Source organism: Somniosus microcephalus, chromosome 21 (genome assembly GCF_052327205.1).
Source record: "Somniosus microcephalus isolate GS21.2 chromosome 21, FLI_Smic_1.0, whole genome shotgun sequence".
Taxonomy (NCBI): Eukaryota; Metazoa; Chordata; class Chondrichthyes; order Squaliformes; family Somniosidae; genus Somniosus; species Somniosus microcephalus.
Genome location: NC_141007.1, coordinates 35,682,399 through 35,702,853, shown reverse-complemented (window position 1 = coordinate 35,702,853; position 20,455 = coordinate 35,682,399). Strand labels below are relative to the sequence as shown.

At 46.7% G+C, this 20,455-nt stretch overlaps 1 protein-coding gene across 1 annotated transcript in view; it reads right to left on the bottom strand.

Moving 5' to 3' along the window:
• Positions 1 to 20,455, bottom strand: part of tbcd (tubulin folding cofactor D) — a 354,778-nt gene that overhangs the window by 159,406 nt on the left and 174,917 nt on the right. Inside the window, exon 15 of the mRNA XM_085963427.1 lies at positions 1,628 to 1,685. Within this exon, the coding sequence (XP_085819553.1) occupies positions 1,628 to 1,685 (58 nt within the window). The remainder of the gene's footprint in view (positions 1 to 1,627; positions 1,686 to 20,455) is intronic.

The window sequence follows — 20,455 nt, the reverse complement described above, 5'->3', positions numbered from 1 at the left end:
AGCACTAAGAAAAAAACAGAAGCAATAAAGTTGTTTTCATACCTTTCTTTGATATCGTGTTCAACTGCATACAGCATTCATGTTTATATGAGCTTGTGCTGTAAAATGTATTATCTTTTATTTCCTTTTGTTTACTGCATTACCTTTCTTCCTCTTCTACCATTTCCTTCTTTGATTCTCTCACTTCCCCATCTCCATCACTGTTTGCATTCATTGTTCCTTGTGTTCTTTCAATCTGTCTGCCTACCTGTCCCTTCATAATCATCTACTGGATTCTGCTCTCACAGGAGGAGATATGGAATGTCACTGGGAGGTGAAACTGGCCCAGCCTGCCCTTCCATGTAGAATCCGCCTATTTTTACCATATAATCAATATGGGAGACAAATTGAGCAGAAGCTGGGTGGAGAAGCAGATCAGGCAAAAATAACCTCCCACCCTCTTTCTTGTATTTAGAGTCAAAATCCTGTAATATACAGGAATCCCCACAGGGATGGGAACATTGAAACTGTGAGATCCAGACCATTCGGTAAATGAATTTCAATAAATTGTAAGACCTACAGCATGGTGTATAATTACCTTTATGTACAGACAGACACAGGCACACACATACTCGTATGGGTTTTTAAGTAATCATTTAAAACTGGAACAGCTGCTAAACCTGGCTATGATTCATGCTTTTCCAAGCATTACCTATAGCAACCAGGGCACTCAGAAGAATCATGGATTAGGAAATGAGTTTCATTAAGGTGGAGCTGAAACTACAACAGGCACCAGTGGATTAACAGGATAAACTTGACCTGCGGTATTGCACCAGAAGAAAAAAAAAAGTACAGAATGAAAGCCACATTCAATAGGAATTGTACTGAATTAGACAAACAAGACTAATTAAACATTTGTTACGGTATGTAAATAAAATCTGGAAAGTCTCAAGTAAACTTTGTGTTTCCTATTTAACACTGCATTCTCCACTCCTGCTTTTATTAAGCAGCTATAGAATGCCCCAAAAAATTAATTGACAGTATTCTGTGGTGAAATTGTAACAGATGTGTCCATATAAAATTTCTCTGGGTGCTGTGTTAACTAATCCATTTAAAGTAACTGAAATACAGTTCTTGTAGAACAGCTTAGTTTACACTATGGAGGGGAAGACAGTAAGCCAGTTTGAAACATGTGGGCTAAGCATGGGGATCCGCTTAGAACCTCTGTAATGAACATTCCATTAGATCGGATTAGAAATCGGCCATCATCAGTTGTTTTGTTTAGCTTGCGCACTCTAATGTTAGCTTTAAAATGATTTCAAAGCATTTAGGTTCTTCTAAATTACCTGATTCAAAAAACAACTGCCTTTGATTTGATGCAGTGTATTCTCTGGATGGATGCGATGCCCTCGATTTTGTGATGTCATTCAAATGATAGCCTTGTCCATAAAGTCAGTGAAAACTATTCAATGTCATTTTACTGCAATGTTGCCAATTATGTTCCATATTCTAGTCCAACATTAGGTTACATTGAGTTAATAATATAAAATGAAATATAATGAGGTGAGATAGATTAGTCATCCTCTATAAACAGCAGGTAGCATCATTCATGTATGCCACTGTAACGTGACTTGTGCTAAATACTTACCGAGGCAGCCCTTCGACAGTTAACATTCCGGTCAAATACTGCTGTTATCACCAAGGAACTAAAGAGAAACGTAAAAAAAAAATTATGAATTAGATAATGCTTTTCAAGCCTGTTTGTTATAGTTAAGAAACAATTATTTCCAGGAATCACATTTTTGGAGAAACACCTAGCGACAAGATAATTCGTTTCAGTGAAAATTAAAGCTTCCCACCGGTAGGCAATTCTTTAAAAATACACACAAAACCGTATGCAAACAACAAATACATCTTGGTAACAATCCCACCTAATCAGAAGGATTTATAACTGAATATCACAATATTCAAGCTGATCATGTACAAGACTTTTTCCACCTTTTTAAAGAAAATCATCACAGAATCACAGAAACCCCACAGTGCAGATAGAGGCCATTCGGCCCATCGAGCCTGCACCGACACATATCCCACCCGATCCCCATAACCCCTACACCAACACATATCCCACTCTATCCCCGTAACCCCACGTATTTAATCCCCCAAACACGAAGGGTCAATTTATCATAGCCAATCAACCTAACCCGCACATCTTTGGACTGTGGGAGGAAACCGGAGCACCCGGAGGAAACCCACGCAAACACGGGGAGAATGTGCAAACTCCACACAGTCACCTGAGGCCAGATTTGAACCCGGGTCCCTGGCGCTGTGAGGCAACACTGCTAACCACTATGCCACCGTGCTGCCCTGATCCTGATCTCAAGATTGGGTAAAACTGCTGGCATAAATTTCAATCTCTCAAAGTCAGGCTAATTTTCAATGTAAATTTTTTTTGTTTGTTTGTACTATGCTGTCATAGCCAACATTAATATTTACAATAACAACAGACAATGCTGGAAATAATCAGCAGGCCAGGCAGCATTTTCTGTTGAATTTCAGATTTCCAGCATCCGCAGTATTTTGCTATTATATTAATATTTACATGTCACAACTCATTTCTATTGTGAAATATAATGGCCCAGAAATTCCGTTCCCTATGGGTGTGTACGCGCTGTGTACTCACCCGTAGGGCCAACGGAAGTGCCGGTTTTAAGCATGCACTGCGCATGCGCTGGAAACTGGAACTTCTGTTCTGTGAAGAAACAGCTCGACAGGTCAAACGCCTGCGCCGGATAGGCAGCGCGTACGGCTGAAATTTCCGTTTTTCCCCCACAGTTGCTTCAGTCCAGGTAAGTCGGAAACAGCTGCGCCGAGAAAAGCAGGCGCAAGGCCTGCTTTTACCAGGCTAAGAGTTGAAGAAAGTAATTTATCATTTTAAAATACTTTAAAGAAAGGTAAGTTTATTTTTAGCCCCATTAAAAACTTTAATTATTTTTTTCAAATAGTTAATTTATGTAATTTATAGTCATTTTAAAAATGTGATTAAAAATTTTTTTTTTTGAAGTTCTACTTATGTTTTGAGGCTGATCTTTATTCATAGATTTGATAGGTCTTCCTGTCAAATCTATGAATGGAGATTCCCTGCTCTGATTGGCTCCCCATGGCCCACGTGATCCCAGGGACGCTGCGAACTACATGCGCCTCTGGGATACGCAGGCCCTGCACACCGGCAGTTTGAAGAGGCACAGCAACAGAATTCTGCGCCTCCCGGGAGCCCTCTGGTCCAGGCGGAGATTTTTCCAAATCGTGGGAGGGCTGCGAACGGAATTTCTGGGTCAATGTATTATGCGATTGTGGCAAATACTGTTTTCTGTGAAGAGTCCCAACAATTATATTAAAAAACACTGCATGGCAAAATAGAATGGAGCATGAAGTGGTGTGTGTAAAGTGTAGGACAGCATGTATTATGCGTGAAGTACAAAGTCCAGAATGGAGGAGGTTAGAAAATTGTTACATGGTTAATGACGGCTATGAATACTATACACATTATCGATATTAACTACAGGAAACTCTTTTTTATCCGGTACCGACGGGCCCGGCGTGGTGCCGGTTTATCAAAAAGTCCGGATTACAGAGAGGTATAGTAAAAGGTACGAGAGCTCCGTACACCGCAACAAATCCAGGCTTCCCTGTCGCTTAGCAACAGGTGCAGGAACCCCGACCACAAGATCCAGGCGTCCCTGTTGCTTAGCAACAGGTGCAGGAACCCCGGCCACAAGAGCCAGGCGTCCCTGTTGCTTAGCAACAGGTGCAGGAACCCCAGTTACACAGCCACAGATCCAGGAACGGCCACTAATATGAAGTAAAACTTACCTGAACCTACTCCTGAATTTTGCCGGTTAACAGAGATTTCTGGTTATTTAGGTGCCGGTAAATCGAGAGTTTCCTGTATGTAAGGTTTCCACCAAAGCAGAATCCACCAAGATAATTTGAGATGCAAGACTTTTTAGTTGAATACTGTGATAGCAGCTTAGTTTTAAGGGCCTTTCGAAATACCTGGCAAGCAAAGGTGGTTATCAACCCTAAAACACTGTCATAGGCTTTGTGGTCAAACTGCTTATAAAATCATGAACTCAGCAGTGGGCTGGTTGGCTTGGAGGCAGCCTACATAACTTATCCACCCGTAACAACATTGTTAGCTACCAGGTAGTCTGCCACTGCTGTCTCTTTGCCTAATTCCCAGTGGTTCTCAACGTTTTCAGGCCGTAACCCAACCAAAAACTTTTGTAGCCTCTTGTACCATTCCAGATATAAATAAAAACCATTGAGTTCTGTGCTTGAATCAACTATAGAGTAAGAGAGCATTATAAAACGCACGTAAACTTAGTGCTTACAACAGTCGACATGCTGCAGCAATTAATTTATGACACTATAAATGTCTGTTAATGCCAGTCACTGCTTTGTGTATTGAAAAGTAGGTAATTTTCATGTGCAGATCGGAAATGAAACACTTATGCATGTGGTGTATCACAAATATAGTGCTTCTTCACATTCTTTCTAAAATAATTAAATGTAAATTTTTTAAGAATCCACAGTACTGCTACTGGTTCTCATTTGTACTGTACAAGGCAGCAGCATGTCATTAGAATGAAGTAGGAAACAGCAACTGGTTTAGAAATGGCAGATTAGGAAATGAGGGGAACAAAGATGTATTTTATTTCTCTCCCCCAACCCCACACTTTGAGAATTATGCATTACCATATCAGGATCGTGACACTGGAATCCCAGCGAAAGCTTGACTGTGTTATATCTCAAGGTTCTTGAGCATATCTGGCGCAAGATCAGGCTGGACCACATCAAGCGCTATTGAGCATTACTCTACTCTGCCATAACCACCCACTACTCCAGGATCATCTCTTCTCCAGTACCAATCGTCTCCATAAATGAATCTCCCCTGCCCTTTTCACCCTCCCCTCCAACAACAAATGTGAGGAGTTCATGGACTTCTTCGTCACTAAGATAGATCATGTGTTCACCTGCCTCTGCCGCACTTCTCCCTGCCCTTTGCCCAACAAGCCAAACCTACCCATGGGGCTTCTGCCTGCCCTATCCCTGAACTCGCACCTAGTTTCTCTTCTAACTCCCCTCACATCCTATTTAATCTTATATCAACCATAAGACACAAAAATCCTGCTCTGTTCACCTCATTTAATAGGTGTCAGATGTGGCTTCGAGGTAGCACTCTCACTTGTGAGTCAGAGGTTGTGGGTTCAGCTCCCACTCGAGATTTAAGCACAAAATCTAGGCTGAAGAAGAGCAGGAGTTCTCCCTGGTGTCTTGGACAATATTTATCCTTCAACCAACATCACTAAGAAACAGATTGTCATTACCACGTTGCTGTTTGTGGGACCTTGCTGTGCGCATATTAGCTGCCATGTTTCCTACCTTAGAACAATAATTACACTGCAAAAGTACTTTGTTGGCTGTAAAAGCACTTTGCGACGTCCTGAGGTTGTGAACGGCACTTCATAAATGCTTTCCTTTTTTTCAACTTCTCATCACCCAGCTTCCTTTTCTAACTAGCTGACATTGTATACTCTCCTCAGGTACTGTTCCCTACCCTTTCAAATCTGTCATCATCACTCCACCTCCTCAAAAAAAAAAACACTTTCTATCTCTCTGTACTTGCAATACATTTTCTCAGATATTGGATATATAAAGAAAAAATATCTCCTCCACGACCCAAAGTCTTTCAAGTAGAAGAGGCTTTGCATTACACTGAAAGATTGCCTCAATCTTCCATTGCCCCATTACAAAATGAAACTTGGAGGTTTTAAATTAAACTTGATGTTTTAAAGAAACACTTGGTTCTTCTTTGGTAATAAAGCAACATGTTTTAACTTGTATAATAGACTTGTAGTACTTATTCAGCAATAGGCGAATGCAAATATAACAGCTGTGGTTTTTTTGTATTTCTAGAACACCAAGCATAGCTTTCCATTTTATTCAGTTTATGTTATGGGAAGCCTATTAGTTACAAATATGCGAAATATGAAATGAACAGGTTGTTTATCTGGGTATAAAGTTAAAAATAAATATTTGGGTCTGGCCCATAGGTGAAGAATGTTGAATTTCCAACTCTGTCAAAAGTTCAATATTGAACTCAACTGACAAAGAAACACCCATTTCCACTCAAATAGTTTTGCAAGTTCCTGGCCAGGCAGCTAAAATGACAACTGTACTGTAGCAGTACAAAAATTGGGCCAAATTCTGCTGTAGCAGTGATGCGCTATCAATTACTTATAAAAGACTGAGAGTTAAGAGAGTAACTAAAGGCTTTTATTAACAAAAGAATGAAGGTCTGCCTCGAGTGGTCGACCGGTCCAGAAATACAAAGGGCTGGGGAGCAGTCACCTTTATACTAGGACTTGTGGGAGGAGTCAGCCGAGGCATGTCCAGGCATGTACACAGTGGAATACAAACAGTGGTTTACCACATTCACCCCTTGTTTAAAATTGAGTCCGGCGGGGTGAAGTGTATTAAAAGTTAGTGTATTGGAGTCTCTCCGGAGGTCTTGTCTGCCGCTGTGATCGGCGTGGCGACGGCAGGGGTAGTGGAGCTTCCGGCGTCGAGTCCTGCGTAGGCTGTGGCACAGGCGTGTCGTCCTTGTAGATGTCGAGCGGGTCGCGGGGCCCAGGCCTGCCGTCTGCTGGGGCTGGATATCGGATCGTGGGGGGGGGGGGGGTGGTAGTGAGTAGTGGGTTACTGCGGCCCCCGAGGGTGCAAGGTCTCTTATGGAGACTGTGTCCTCCCGCCCGTCCGGGTATGCAATGTAAGCATACTGGGGGTTGGCGTGGAGGAGGTCGACCCTCTTGACCAGGGGGTCCGTTTTATGGGTCCTCACGTGCCTTCTCAGTAGGACCGGCCCTGGGGACGTCAGCCATGGCGGTAGCGATGTCCCCGATGTGGACTTCCTTGGGAAGACAAACATTTTCTCATGAGGGGTGGCGTTAGTGGCAGTGCAGAGCAGTGACCGAGTAGAGTGGGGCGCATCGGGGAGCACATCCTGCCAGCGGGAGGTTGGAAGGCCCCTAGACTTTAAGGCTAGCAGGGCGGCCTTCCAAACTGTCGCATTTTCTCTTTCCACCTGTCCGTTCCCCCGGGGGTTGTAACTGGTGGTCCTGCTTGTGGCAATACCCCTAGTTAGCAGGTACTGACGGAGTTCGTCGCTCATAAACGATGAGCCCCGGTCGCTATGGATATAGCTGGGGAAACCGAACAGGGTGAAGAGGTCGTTCAGACATTTAATGACCGTGGCACTGGTCATGTCCGGGCAGGGGATGGCGAACGGGAAACGGGAGTACTCATCAATAATATTGAGGAAGTACACATTGCGGTCGGAGGAGGGGAGAGGCCCTTTAAAATCAACGCTCAGGCGCTCGAAGGGGCGAGTGGCTTTTATCAGGTGGGCCCTGTCCGGTCTATAAAAGTGCGGTTTGCACTCAGCGCAGACTTGGCAGTTCCTGGTCATGGTCCTGACCTCCTCAATAGAGTAAGGCAGGTTGCGGGCCTTGATGAAGTGGAAGAACCTGGTGACCCCCGGGTGGCAGAGGTCATTGTGGAGGGCCCGCAGTCTATCGATCTGCGCGCTGGCGCAGGTGCCACGCGATAGCGCATCCGGGGGTTCATTGAGCTTCCCGGGCCGGTACAAGATCTCGTAATTGTAGGTGGAAAGTTCGATTCTCCACCTCAAGATCTTGTCATTTTTGATTTTGCCCCTCTGCTTGTTGTTAAACATGAAAGCAACTGAACGTTGGTCAGTGAGCAGGGTAAATCGTTTTCCGGCCAGGTAGTGCCTCCAATGACGCACAGCCTCCACAATCGCCTGGGCCTCCTTCTCAACAGCGGAGTGTCTGGTCTCCGGGCCTTGGAGGGTTCGTGAAAAGAAGGCCACTGGTCTCCCCGCCTGATTGAGGGTAGCGGCCAGGGCAAAGTCGGACGCGTCGCTTTCCACCTGGAAGGGGATGAATTCGTCCACTGCGTGCATGGTGGCTTTGGCAATGTCTTCCTTGATACGGTGGAAGGCTAAGCGGGCCTCTGCCGTCAAGGGAAAAGAGGTGGACTTGATCAGCGGATGGGCCTTGTCCGCATAGTAGGGGACCCACTGGGCATAATAGGAGAAAAACCCTAGGCACCTCTTCAGGGCCTTGAGGCAGTGGGGCAGTGGGAGTTCCATAAGGGGACGCATCCGGTCGGGGTCGGGGCCGATGACTCCGTGTTCCACAACACAGCCAAGGATGGCGAGGCGGTTTGTGCGGAATATGCACTTCTCCTTGTTATATGTCAGGTTCAGGAGTTGGGCGGTGCGGAGGAATTTTTCAAGGTTTGCGTCATGGTCCTGCAAGTCACGGCCGCAGATGGTCACATTGTCCAGATATGGGAAAGTGGCCTGCAACGCATTTTGATCTACCATCCGGTCCATCTCCCTTTGGAAGACGGAGACCCCGTTGGTGACGCCAAAGGGAACCCTAAGGAAGTGGTAGAGGCGGCCGTTTGCCTCAAAGGCAGTATACTGGCGGTCCTCAGGGCGGATAGGGAGCTGGTGGTACGCTGATTTCAGGTCAATGGTCGAGAAGACGCGGTACTGCGCGATCTGGTTGACCATATCAGCTATGCGGGGGAGTGGGTAGGCGTCCAGCAGGGTGTAGCGATTTATTGTCTGGCTGTAGTCGATGACCAGGCGCTGCTTCTCGTCGGTCTTAACGACCACAACCTGGGCTCGCCAGGGGCTGGTGCTGCCCTCAATAATCCCTTCCTTCAGGAGCCGCTCCACTTCGGTTTTAATGAAAACCCTGTCCCCGGCACTGTATCGCCTGCTCTTTGTGGCGATGGGCTTACAGTCGGGGGTGAGGTTAGCAAACAGTTGGGGGGGGGTGACTTTGAGTGTGGAGAGGTTGCACCTGGTGCGCGGCGGGCAATTTGGGAGCTGCTGGCTGCGGACTGTGAGTGGGGGTAGGGGTCCACCGTACGCCATCGTAACACTTTTAAGGTGGCACTGAAAATCTAACCCCAGCAGGACGGCAGCGCAGAGGTCGGGCAGGACCAGAAGTTTAAAATGATCGTACACGGTCCCGTCTACTACGAGTGTCACTACGCAGTAGCCGCCGATGTCCGCCGACTGGGACTCGGAGGCCATAGAAATCCGCTGGTGCGCAGGCAGGACTGGGAGAGAGCAACGCCGCACCATGTCGGGGTGGATGAAGCTCTCCGTGCTCCCAGAGTCAAAAAGGCAGATTGTATCGTGGCCATTTACCTTAATGTCCATTGTGGAACTGGCCAGCTGGTGCGGTCTCGCTTGGTCCAGTGTAACGGATGCCAGCGTAGGGGTCGGTGTGTCGCTGCGGGTATCAGATGAGGCGGTGTTGGGGGCCTGCTGCGTTCCGGCTGTCGTCCAAGATGGCGGCGTCCATGATCTCCATGTGGCTGGAGGCGTCCAAAATGGCTGCTGTACCGGTGGTTCGCACATGGCTGGGGAGGCCCAAGATGGCGGCCCGCATGGCCCACACGCGGCGCTGCTGGGGTTCGGGGTGGCTTTGGCCCTGCAGACGTTAGCGTAGTGTCCCTTCTTCCCGCAGCCCGAGCAGATCGCGTTTTTCGCCGGGCAGCGCGCTCTGGGGTGTTTTGCCTGGCCACAGAAGTAGCATTTCTGGCCTTGGGGCACTGCTGTCTGGCCTTGGGACACTGCTGCCTGGCCTTGGGACACTGCTGCGGTAGTTGGGCCGTGGCTGGGGTGGCACGGCGCTATGAGGCGGTCCTACCGTGTCCCAGGCTGTCATTCCCCGCGGCGTCCACGGTGCAGAGGAGTAGGCATCCATGCCCGGGTAGGCTGCATCCAATGATAGTGCGAGTTCAGAGGCCTTGTTGCGGTCGAGGTCACTCTGCTCCAACAGTCGCTGTCGGGTGTAATTGGATCTGTGGCCCGCTACAAAAGCGTCCCGGATAAGTTCCTCTGTGTACACGGCGGCCTTTACATCCTTACAACCACAGGCCCGGCCAAGCACAGACAGTGCCTGAAGGTATTCCACGGTCGATTCCCCAGGTTGTTGTTTACGACTCCCCAGAAGGTGCCTGGCGTACACTTCGTTCACTGGGCGCGTGTACTGGTCCTTGAGGAGCTTGATAGCGTCCGCGTACGAGGTCGCGTCTTGGATGACCGAGTACACTCGGTGGTTCACTTTGGAGGTCAGGACATCCAGTTTGTCCTCGTCCGATTTGATTGCTGCGGAGGCGGTCAGGAATTTTTCGAAACACTTAAGCCAGTGAGTAAACTTGGTGGATGAGTCCGCCTCCCGATGATCTAAGTCCAGGCATGCTGGTGTGAGGATCTTCTCCATTATAAAAATTTTGTTAATAAAATTGATGCGCTATCAATTACTTATAAAAGACTGAGAGTTAGAAGAGTAACTAAAGGCTTTTATTAACAAAAGAATGAAGGTCTGCCTCGAGTGGTCGACCGGTCCAGAAATACAAAGGGCTGGGGAGCAGTCACCTTTATACTAGGACTTGTGGGAGGAGTCAGCCGAGGCATGTACACAGTGGAATACAAACAGTGGTTTACCACAAGCAGGGCATCTGTTCGTCTTGCATGTTTTGGTTTTTAAATTTTTGGGTGATAAGTTGCTGAAAGGGCAGCACGGTGGCATAGTGGTTAGCACTGTTGCCTCACAGCGCCAGGGACCCGGGTTCAAATCCGGCCTCGGGTGACTGCCTGTGTGGAGTTTGCACATTCTCCCCGTGTTTGCGTCGGTTTCCTCCCACAGTCCAAAGATGTGCGGGTTAGGTTGATTGGCTATGATAAATTGACCCTTAGTGTTAGGGGGATTAAATACGTGAGGTTACGGGGATAGGGTGGGATATGTGTTGGTGTAGGGGTTACAGGGATCGGGTGGGATATGTGTCGGTGCAGGCTCGATGGGCCGAAATGGCCTCTATCTGCACTGTGGGGTTTCTGTGATTCTGTGAAAGTGCGAGGTGATAACGTCGCAGCGAGGAAAACAGGGCAAACACCTTTGTATCTCCTTAACCAGTCAGATTGAGAAATTAACAGCACAAGGACTGAGAAGGAAGTGTAAATTAGAGTGAGTGAATTCAATGTCAAATTAGGTACAGAAAGAGAAATAAAGAACGGGAAAGAAAGATTGGATTAAGAGAGAAAGAGAACAAAGGAAAAGTAAAAAAAAAAAATTAATTGACATTTTCAAAATCTCCAACAACAATTAAAACCTGAGAGAATGAGACTCCACAGCTTGTAATAGTTAATTTTCAGTGCCAGAGAGGTTATTTGGCAGTGATTAACACTTAACATGTCGGTAAAAGGGTACTTGGACTTGAAATGAAATGACTTGACTTTCGGTGGCAAGTTTAGTGGTATCTACCTCACAAATACAGCAACCTCAAGGCATTTCAATGATGAGCCAGACAGTGAGATGCCGTTTTCGCAAAGCTAAAGGCAGAGCGGCGCAACTCACATAGCAACTTCTGGATTTTTGAATTTAACCATGCATCTGCTCCTCACCTTAAGTTACTGTACCATTTGCACACAAATAACGGTGAGCACCATTAGCATCACTGTTGCTTTTGACAGCAAAATCTGGCCCAATAATAAAAGACATTTTGGAGCTGATTTGGTGCCGTGAAAAAAAGCAGAATAGGTTCTTGAAGGCTACCTCTTTAAATCCTCCCCACCCAGGGACCGTCAGTCCTCTAAGGCCCACCAGAAATGCTTACCACCCCATGTAAATGCAGCCAAGGGGGTGTGGCCAGTCCCTCCAATCTATTCCCCTCCATTTCTAACCGAATGCCAGCCCGACCCCACAAAATAATTAATGCCATCAGGGTCTACAAACTAAGAAGGTCTGTCTTAGACTTTCCTGAACATTTGTGGTGGTAGAGGCTACAGCAGGCATCCCTGAAGCAAACAGATTGAAGGAGGCCCTTTTTTGTGTGCTTATATTGAAGATTGGTGTTTCTTTGCATAGCATTCTTTAAATTATTTTGGAGATTGAGTCCAGACTTTTGCTACTACTTTTACTCAGCCATGCTAAATGTACTGCTTAGCACTCTAGGCAAAGATTTCCCTATGGACCTACCTTTATTTTTGAGTTATTGAGGGGAGTTAGGACATGCAAGGAACCAGATTACAGGCTCTTTAGATTCAGGCATCATAGAAGGTGTCTCTTCCCTACACAGTCACCAAACTCAGACTTTCCTGAACAGCTGTGCCTCAGCACTTCCCTGCCAAAGGCTACTATGGAAAAGTTGTCAACTGCTTTCTGACGACCTGTAGCCTATTTCCACATGGAGAGCAACATTGTACCAGTCCAGATCATAATGCTGCTTAAACCTCTTTGCATCTAGATCCTTTCGGGCACATTAGCCAGTCAGCAGCTCACCACTGCATCAAGAATCTCATTGGAGGACTACTCAACTCATTTTCATCCCAATGGAATCAGAGAAACGACGAGAGAGAACTATCTAGTTCTGGCTGGCTTCTCACAGGTGTAGGGAGCAAGAGACAGAACCTGTGTTCCACTCAAAGTCCTCTCTATTTTATGAACAGAAAGAGCTTCCATTCCATTAGTGGGCTAATCATTTGATGCTACATTTCAGTGCCAGATACCCAGGAAGCTGCCATGACTGTTTCATGATGCGACTATCCACCATTCCAGCCCTCATGACTCAAGGGCTAATTGATAAGAAGGACTATCCCCTGCAGTCATGGCTGATGACTCCAGTGTGACTTCCAAACAGCTATAATGAGGCTCATGCACCCTTAAGAGATGCCATAGAGCAAACTATAGGCATTCTGAAGTCTCGTTTTAGGTAACTGAATAAACCTGGTGGAGCACTGCAGTACAGCCCAGTCAGAGGGGTAGATTTTGCCGAACCTGTCGGGAAGAAGGCGGGACTTCCCCTTTCGGGTTTTTGACCAGTCTACTTCGACGTCCGGCCAATCCGCGCGATTTTCCCTTAATTGACCTTGTTGAGCCCGCCCAGCGGGCTCAGCAGGCCAATTAAGGGCCACCCGGCAACAGGTGACATCACAGACTGACATTTCATCTGTCAAGAGTTCTTGACAGATGAAATATCAGTGTCTCACAGCTGTTTGAAGCTGTGAAACACTGACGCTCTAAGTTCTACCATGAGTCATTCTGCACAGACTCAGTTAGAACTCTCACCGGCACTCAAAGCTGAAGGCTGTCACTTTTGACAGATCGCAGCCATTCAGCTTTCAGTTCCGGCTGAGTGATGCGCTCCCGACGGCTACAGGAAGAAAGGCTGTAAAGGTAAGTAAAAGTTCTTTACACACTTTAGACACACCAAACACACTTACCTTTACACTCATGCACCCATCACTCACCTGAGCGCCGACATCGCGACCCCTCCAACTCCTTCAACCCGACGGCTCGCCTGCTCTAACCTGGCGTGGTTGGAGCCGTCGGGGAAACCCACACGAAACCCCTCAAAATAGGGATTAGGCTAAAAACTGCCTGTTAACTACCTGTTAACAGGCAGTTAATTGGCACTAATCCCTTTCCACCTGGTTTCGGCGGGTCCCAGTGCAGGGCGGGTACCCGCTGCCCCTGAAACTTACGTGGGGCGGGGTTTTGGGCAGGATGGTGCCGGGACCCCCAAATTCAGGACCCCCCCACCCCCGAAACCCCGCCTGACGGCTGCCCGAAAATCTAGCCCAGAGTCTCCAGAATGATCGTTGTATGTTGTGTGCTTCATAACACTGCCATTAAGAAAGGTTCCAGAAGCAGCAACCTAAAAGTGATGATGATGTTGAGGGGAAGAAGTACGTATAGCCCCACAGCATGAGTAGGATGTACAGGAAGGAGAAAAGTGGAACATGAGAGACAGCAGCCGCAGCAAAGACTGCACAACTAATATCCCAGTGCTTTCAAAAAAATAAGGGCCGACTCACCAAAATAAAGTCACTTCACGTCTACCTATTCTACCCCTCTAAACCCACAAAAAGTCTCTCGCTATCCAAGATTTATTCCTAGTTCCTTCCTAATCATAAGTCAGTAGTCTACATTTCCGCTGCTATCATCTAACTCCCAAAAGTTGAAAGCATACGTAGAAATGAACTTACAACTTTTTGTGATCAAGCCATGTTTATTTTAAACAACATTCAACAGAAAGTGTCTCTCTCAATTCAGGAATTGTCCCTTTGGATTGGAAAATTGCCAATGTCACTCCATTATTTAAGAAGGGCAAGAGAGATAAACTAGGAAATTATAGGCCTATTAGTCCAACATCTGTTGTGGGGAAATTACTAGAATCCATTATTAGGGGCAGAGTGACTGAGCTCTTGGACAAATAAGCTGATCAGAGAGAGCCAGCATGGATTTGTAAAGGGTAAGTCATATCTAACTAACCTAGTTGAATTTCTTGAGGAAACAACATACGTGGTAGATAAGGGAGTGTCTATGGGTGTATGGACTTCCACAAGGCATTCGATAAGATTCCACATAAGAGTACAGGAAACTCTCGTTTAAACGGCACCTAAATATCCGGAATTCTCTATTAACCAGCAAAATTCATACTCCGAAAAGAACACCTCAATAACCGGAAATGTTGCCGAGTCCGAGTCTCCCGCGGTGGCCGAGTTAGTCAATGGGGGTAGTTCTCCAAACTGCCACTACTTGGCTTCTAGGCGCTGTCGGAAGTCCGAACACCTCAATAACAGGAGTCTGACTCTCCCGCACTGCCGGTAGTCTCTTCCGATCCGCCATCTTTCTGTGTGTCTCTCCATCTTACTGTATACTGCACATTTCTTTTTTTTAAATTTTTGTTTGTTAAAAATAGCCTCGGTAGATAACCCTCTCCATCATCCGGAATTTTTAATCAACTGGCACCATCCCGGTCCCGTTGGTGCCGGATACCAAAGAGTTTCCTGTACTTTAATTGGCAGGATGTGACTAGTGGTACCCCCAGGGATCTGTACTGGGGCCTCAGCGTTTCACTGTATTTATAAATGGCTTAGATGAAGGAACAGAAGCCATATATCCAAGTTTGCTGATGACACCAAGTTAGATCCCACAGTAAATAGTGTAGATAGGAGCAGAAAGTTGCAGAAAGGGAGACTGATAGATTAAGTGAGTGACCAAAACTGTGGCAGATGGAGTTCCATGTGGGGAAGTGTGAGGTTATCCACTTTGGACCTAAGAAAGATGTATCAGAATATTTTCTAAATGGCGAGAAGTTAGGAACTGTGGAGCGGCAGAGAGATGTAAGGGTCCAAGTACAGAAATCACTAACATTTAGTTGTCAGGTACAAAAAATAATTGAAAAGGCTAATGGAATGTTGGCCTTTATCTCAAGGGGGTTGGAACACAGAGGTAGAAGTTATGTTATTATATAAAGCTCTGGTTAGACCCCATTTAGAGCACTGTGTTCAGTTCTGAGCACCGCACCACAGGAAGGTTTTATTGGCCTTGGAGGGGGTGCAGCCTAGATACACCAGAATGATACCAGGGCTAAAAAGGTTAAATTATGATGACAGGTTGCATAGATTAGGCTTGTATTCCCTTGAGTATGGAAGATTAAAAGGTGATCTAATTGAGGTGTTAATATGATTAGAAAGAGTTCATAGGGTATATAGAAACTATTTCCTCTGGTGGGGGAGTCCAGAACAAGGGGGCATAACCTTAAAATTAGAGCTAAGCTGTTCAATGGTGATGCCAGGAAGGGTTTCTTCACAAAAAGGGTAGTGGAAATCTGGAATTCTCTTCCCCCCCCCCCCCCCCCAAAAAGCTGTTGAGGCTACGTCAATTAAAAATTTCAAAACTGAGATTGATAAATTTTTGTTAGGCAAGGCTATCAAGGGTTACGGAACCAAGGCAGATAGATGGAATTAAGATACAGATCAGCCACGATCTAACTGAATGGCGGAACAGGCTCGAGAGGCTGAATGGCCTACTCCTGTTCCTAAAAATCTGTGCCCCCTATCTGCAACTACATCTTAAAGAAAGAAAAGGGAGAAACTAAAGAAAGAAATTGCATTTATATAGTGCCTTTTACAATTTCAGGACATTCCAAAGTGCTTCAGAGCCAATGAAGTACTTTTGAAGTATAGCCACGGCTGTAATGCAGGAAACACCATGGCTCCCCTAACGTAGTTGTTCTACCTTCTAATCTATGACTCACAGTAAGATGAGGGTGAGCAGTGGGTGGCTGGGATGGATTCCCTGGACCCTTGGAGCTGAAGTGACTGTAAGAGCCATAAAAGCTTAAGAAAATACTTGAAATTAGTGGCTAAATGGCATAATACAGTTAATTTACCTGAACGACTTATTGTATTAAGAAACCCCCTATTTTCTTGCTCCAGTGGTATAGTCCGACACCCCCTTCATTCTTGCCACAATGGAACAGTCCCTAAGCCACACATGGGTGCAGCCTTTTCACAGTTTAAACTGCACGTGGTGAAAGAGGCAGAAGCTGTGAGGTTTGGAGCAGTACAGTTTTTGACCGTGTTCGTTTATACGTGTTTGCTTTGTAATTCCGTTTGTTAAGTGTTATAGTAAACAGTTTAAAAGACAAAGCTACGTTTGGGAACGTTTTATTTCGACACGCGTCTACTCGTTGTTAAAAGCCCCACAGCCCAGTGGCCTGCCTGTTTGGAAACTAAGAAGCGCCACTACATTAGTCAAAAACTAGCTCCCTAAGAAGGAAGGGACGGAATCGTCGGCGAACGTATACATGAATGGTCACGGAGCCAGACGACAATTTAAGAAAGCGAAGGTACAGTGACTGTTACTTGCTTTGTTCATTCTGTTGAGAAGCTAAATAAGAGCTGCGGGTAAAATGGCCGAGGCCTTAAGGAGCCAGGAGCTTCCCCCAGCCAGAAGGATTGCTGGCCAAAAGAGGGAAATAAAGCTCACCCCAAAGGCAAGGGAAGAGAAGTTACATAGAAGCATAGGTGCAAGGAAGGCTAAATTAATTCAGATAACTGGAAAAATGAAGATAATTGATCGTCTCATGGAAGATAATGCTAATATTAAGAAAGCTGAAGACATGATGTACTACGATTTCTCCAAGCTGCATGAAGAATTTAATATACTCAATGAAGATGTATTAGCACTTCTGTCTGAAGAAGAGGGAAACACTGATCAGCACGACTGGTTTGATCCTAAATCAACCAGCATTAAGGACTATATCAAGGCCACGGAGCAGTGGATGTTAAAAATTCGTCAAGATGCTGATACAGCAGAGAAAGATAAGGTTGACGATGAAGTCGGACCAGACGATAGCATTTCAGAGACTTCCGCCAGACCGAGCAAAAATCGAAAAGAAGGTAGCTCTGTTTCTGGACGCAGGTCAGTCGCTTCTACCACAAGCTCGGCGCGACGCATGAGAGCGGAGGCTGAACGGGCGGCGTTGATGGCGCGCGCAGCATCTTTAGATGAGAAGCAAGCTCTTGAACGGGAAGAGGCCCAACTGCAGGTCCAAGAGGCCCAACTGCAGGCCCAACAGGCCCAAGTGCAGGCCCAGCGGGCCCAGGTGCAGGCAAAGAAAGAACGGCTGGAGATGAAAACAGCTATCGCGGTCTCAGATGCCAGGTTGAGTGCGTACGAAGATTATGAAGGCTCACGGGACGGCGGGAGCCACTGCCAGTCAACGTTGCCACATAGAGTTGGATCCAGGGCACCTTCAAGAATTACAACAGAGCCCGAAAGCAATTCCCCGGCATTACAGCGTGGAAGAGTGGCCTCTCCACTAACAGGAGCACGTGATGCTACCCCAGACGTCAGACGGTCTAGACTAGACCCTGCTGATGACCACCAGAGGCCTGAAGACACAGGGGAAGCAGCTTTGCAACTATCGTCACTCAGGCCGAGGAAGAAAGGCCCCAGAACTCATCTCCCAAAAAGAGCAGCACAGTGACGCCTGCTAATGCCTTTCAGAAGCCATGCTTATTCTGCCGGAAGAATCATACATTGGATTTCTGCAGCGACATCAAAGCACAGCCACATAAGGACAGAATCGAATTCCTGAAGTACAACGGCCTATGTTTTGGATGTCTCTCTCAGGGGCACCTGAGTAGAAACTGTAAGCAAAGAACAACATGCAGAGTGCACACTCGGAAACATCCCAGTCTGCTGCATATCCATAAAGAAGAACAAGTCTCTAAGAAGAGTGAAGAAAACAATACCGACGAGAAGGTTGTTTCAAGTGCTCTGGTGTCGCTAGAACCAGAGACTTGTGGACTCACTGGGGCCGGTGACAGTGACTGTATTCTTGCCATCGTACCAGTAAGGATCAAGTCTAAGAGTGAGAAGGTTGTGGAGACTTACGCCTTCATGGATCCAGGTAGTTCAGCAACGTTCTGCACAGAATCACTCATGCGACAGCTGAACGTTAGAGGCAGAAGAACAGAAATCCTATTACGCACCATGGGTCATGAGAAGTCAATGCAAAGCTATATCCTGTCAGACCTAGAAGTGTGTGGACTTGAAGAGAAGGACTTCATAGACCTGCCTAATGTTTTCACACAGAGGGAGATTCCTGTTAGAATAGGGAACCTAGCCCTGCAGAAGGATGTGGATAGATGGCCCTACCTAGAAAAGGTGCGTCTCCCATACATTGAAGCAGAAATTGGCCTATTAATTGGAACCAATGCCTACAAAACTATGGAGCCATGGCAGGTGATAAACAGCAAGGATGACGGACCCTACGCCGTCAGGACAGCCCTTGGATGGGTAATCAATGGACCGGTAAGGAGAGATGATGGCCACAAGTCGAACAAGGAGGAACGACAAAACGTCACAGTTAATCGCATCTCTATCGCAAGCATTGAAGAGCTGTTGATACAGCAGTTCAACGCAGACTTCTCAGAACGCAGCTGTGAGGAAAAGACAGAGATGTCACAAGAAGACCATCAGTTCATGGGTTTGATGACAAGGTCTACACAGTTCATTGATGGCCACTATCACACTGGTTTGCCACTGAGAAGACAGACCGCGAAGATGCCGAACAATCGCTGCATAGCAGAGCAACGCGCCATCAGTCTAAAGAGAAAGCTGAACAAGAACCCCGACTTTCACGAAGACTACAAAGACTTCATGAGAAACATCATAGCGAAAGGCTATGCTGTAAAAGTGCCCGAAGAACAGTTGAACAGAGACGATGAAAGGGTCTGGTACATTCCTCATCACGGGGTGTATCACCCAAAGAAGAAAAAGATCCGTGTAGTGTTTGACTGCGCCGCCTCATTCAGAGGAACTTCATTGAATGACCAGCTGCTTCAAGGTCCTGATCTTACTAATACCCTCATTGGCGTCTTGACTAGGTTTAGACAAGAGCTCGTCGCCATGATGGCAGACATAGAATCAATGTTCTACCAAGTCAAAATCCCCGACGAAGATGCTGATCTTCTGCGTTTCCTTTGGTGGCCAGATGGCGACGTTAGTGAAGCGATGGTGGAATGTAGAATGGCCGTACACCTGTTTGGAGCCACATCATCTCCCAGCTGTGCAAGCTACGCTCTCAGAAAAACTGCAGAAGATGGCAAGGGCAAAGCACCATCCGAGGCTGTGGAGACAATCTTCAGAAACTTTTATGTCGATGACTGTCTGAAGTCCGTGTCAACAGAAGACGATGCCATCGCACTGTCAAGAGACCTTAGAACTCTGTGTTCGAATGGAGGATTCCATCTGACTAAGTGGATAAGCAACAGCAGAGCAGTTCTAGCTTCTATCCCAGAAAAGGAAAGAGCCACTGAAGTCAAAGATCTGGACCTGAGCCACGATGTCCTTCCTATCGAGAGAGCTCTTGGTGTACAATGGTGCATCGAGTCAGACACGTTCAACTTCAGGATAATGGTGAACGAAAGACCATCCACAAGACGAGGGATTCTCTCCGTGGTCAGTTCCATCTACGACACTCTCGGATTCCTGGCACCACTCATTCTGCCGGTGAAGCTGATGCCACGAGAGCTGTGTAGAGACAAGAGAGGATGGGATGAAGATATCCCAGAAGGTCAAGCTCAGAGATGGCACAGATGGCTGACAGATTTGCAACAACTTTCTAGCTTCAACGTCAGTAGATGCATCAAGCCCGCGAGTTTTGGAGTTACAAAGACGGCTCAACTACATCATTTCTCGGACGCCAGTGAGGACGGCTATGGCACGGCTACCTACCTCTTGCTGACAAATCAACAGGGCCAGAAACATTGTGCCTTCCTCATGGGAAAATCCAGGGTGGCTCCGCTGAAGCAGGTCACCATCCCGAGACTGGAATTGACGGCAGCGGTTGTTGCAGTTAAAGTTGACCAGGTGATGCGTAAAGAGTTACAGCTCCCATTAGAAGAATCTGTCTTCTGGACGGATAGCACGACGGTGCTGAAGTATATAGAGAATGAGAAGATACGCTTCAAGACCTTCGTAGCAAACAGAATCTCATCCATTAGAGA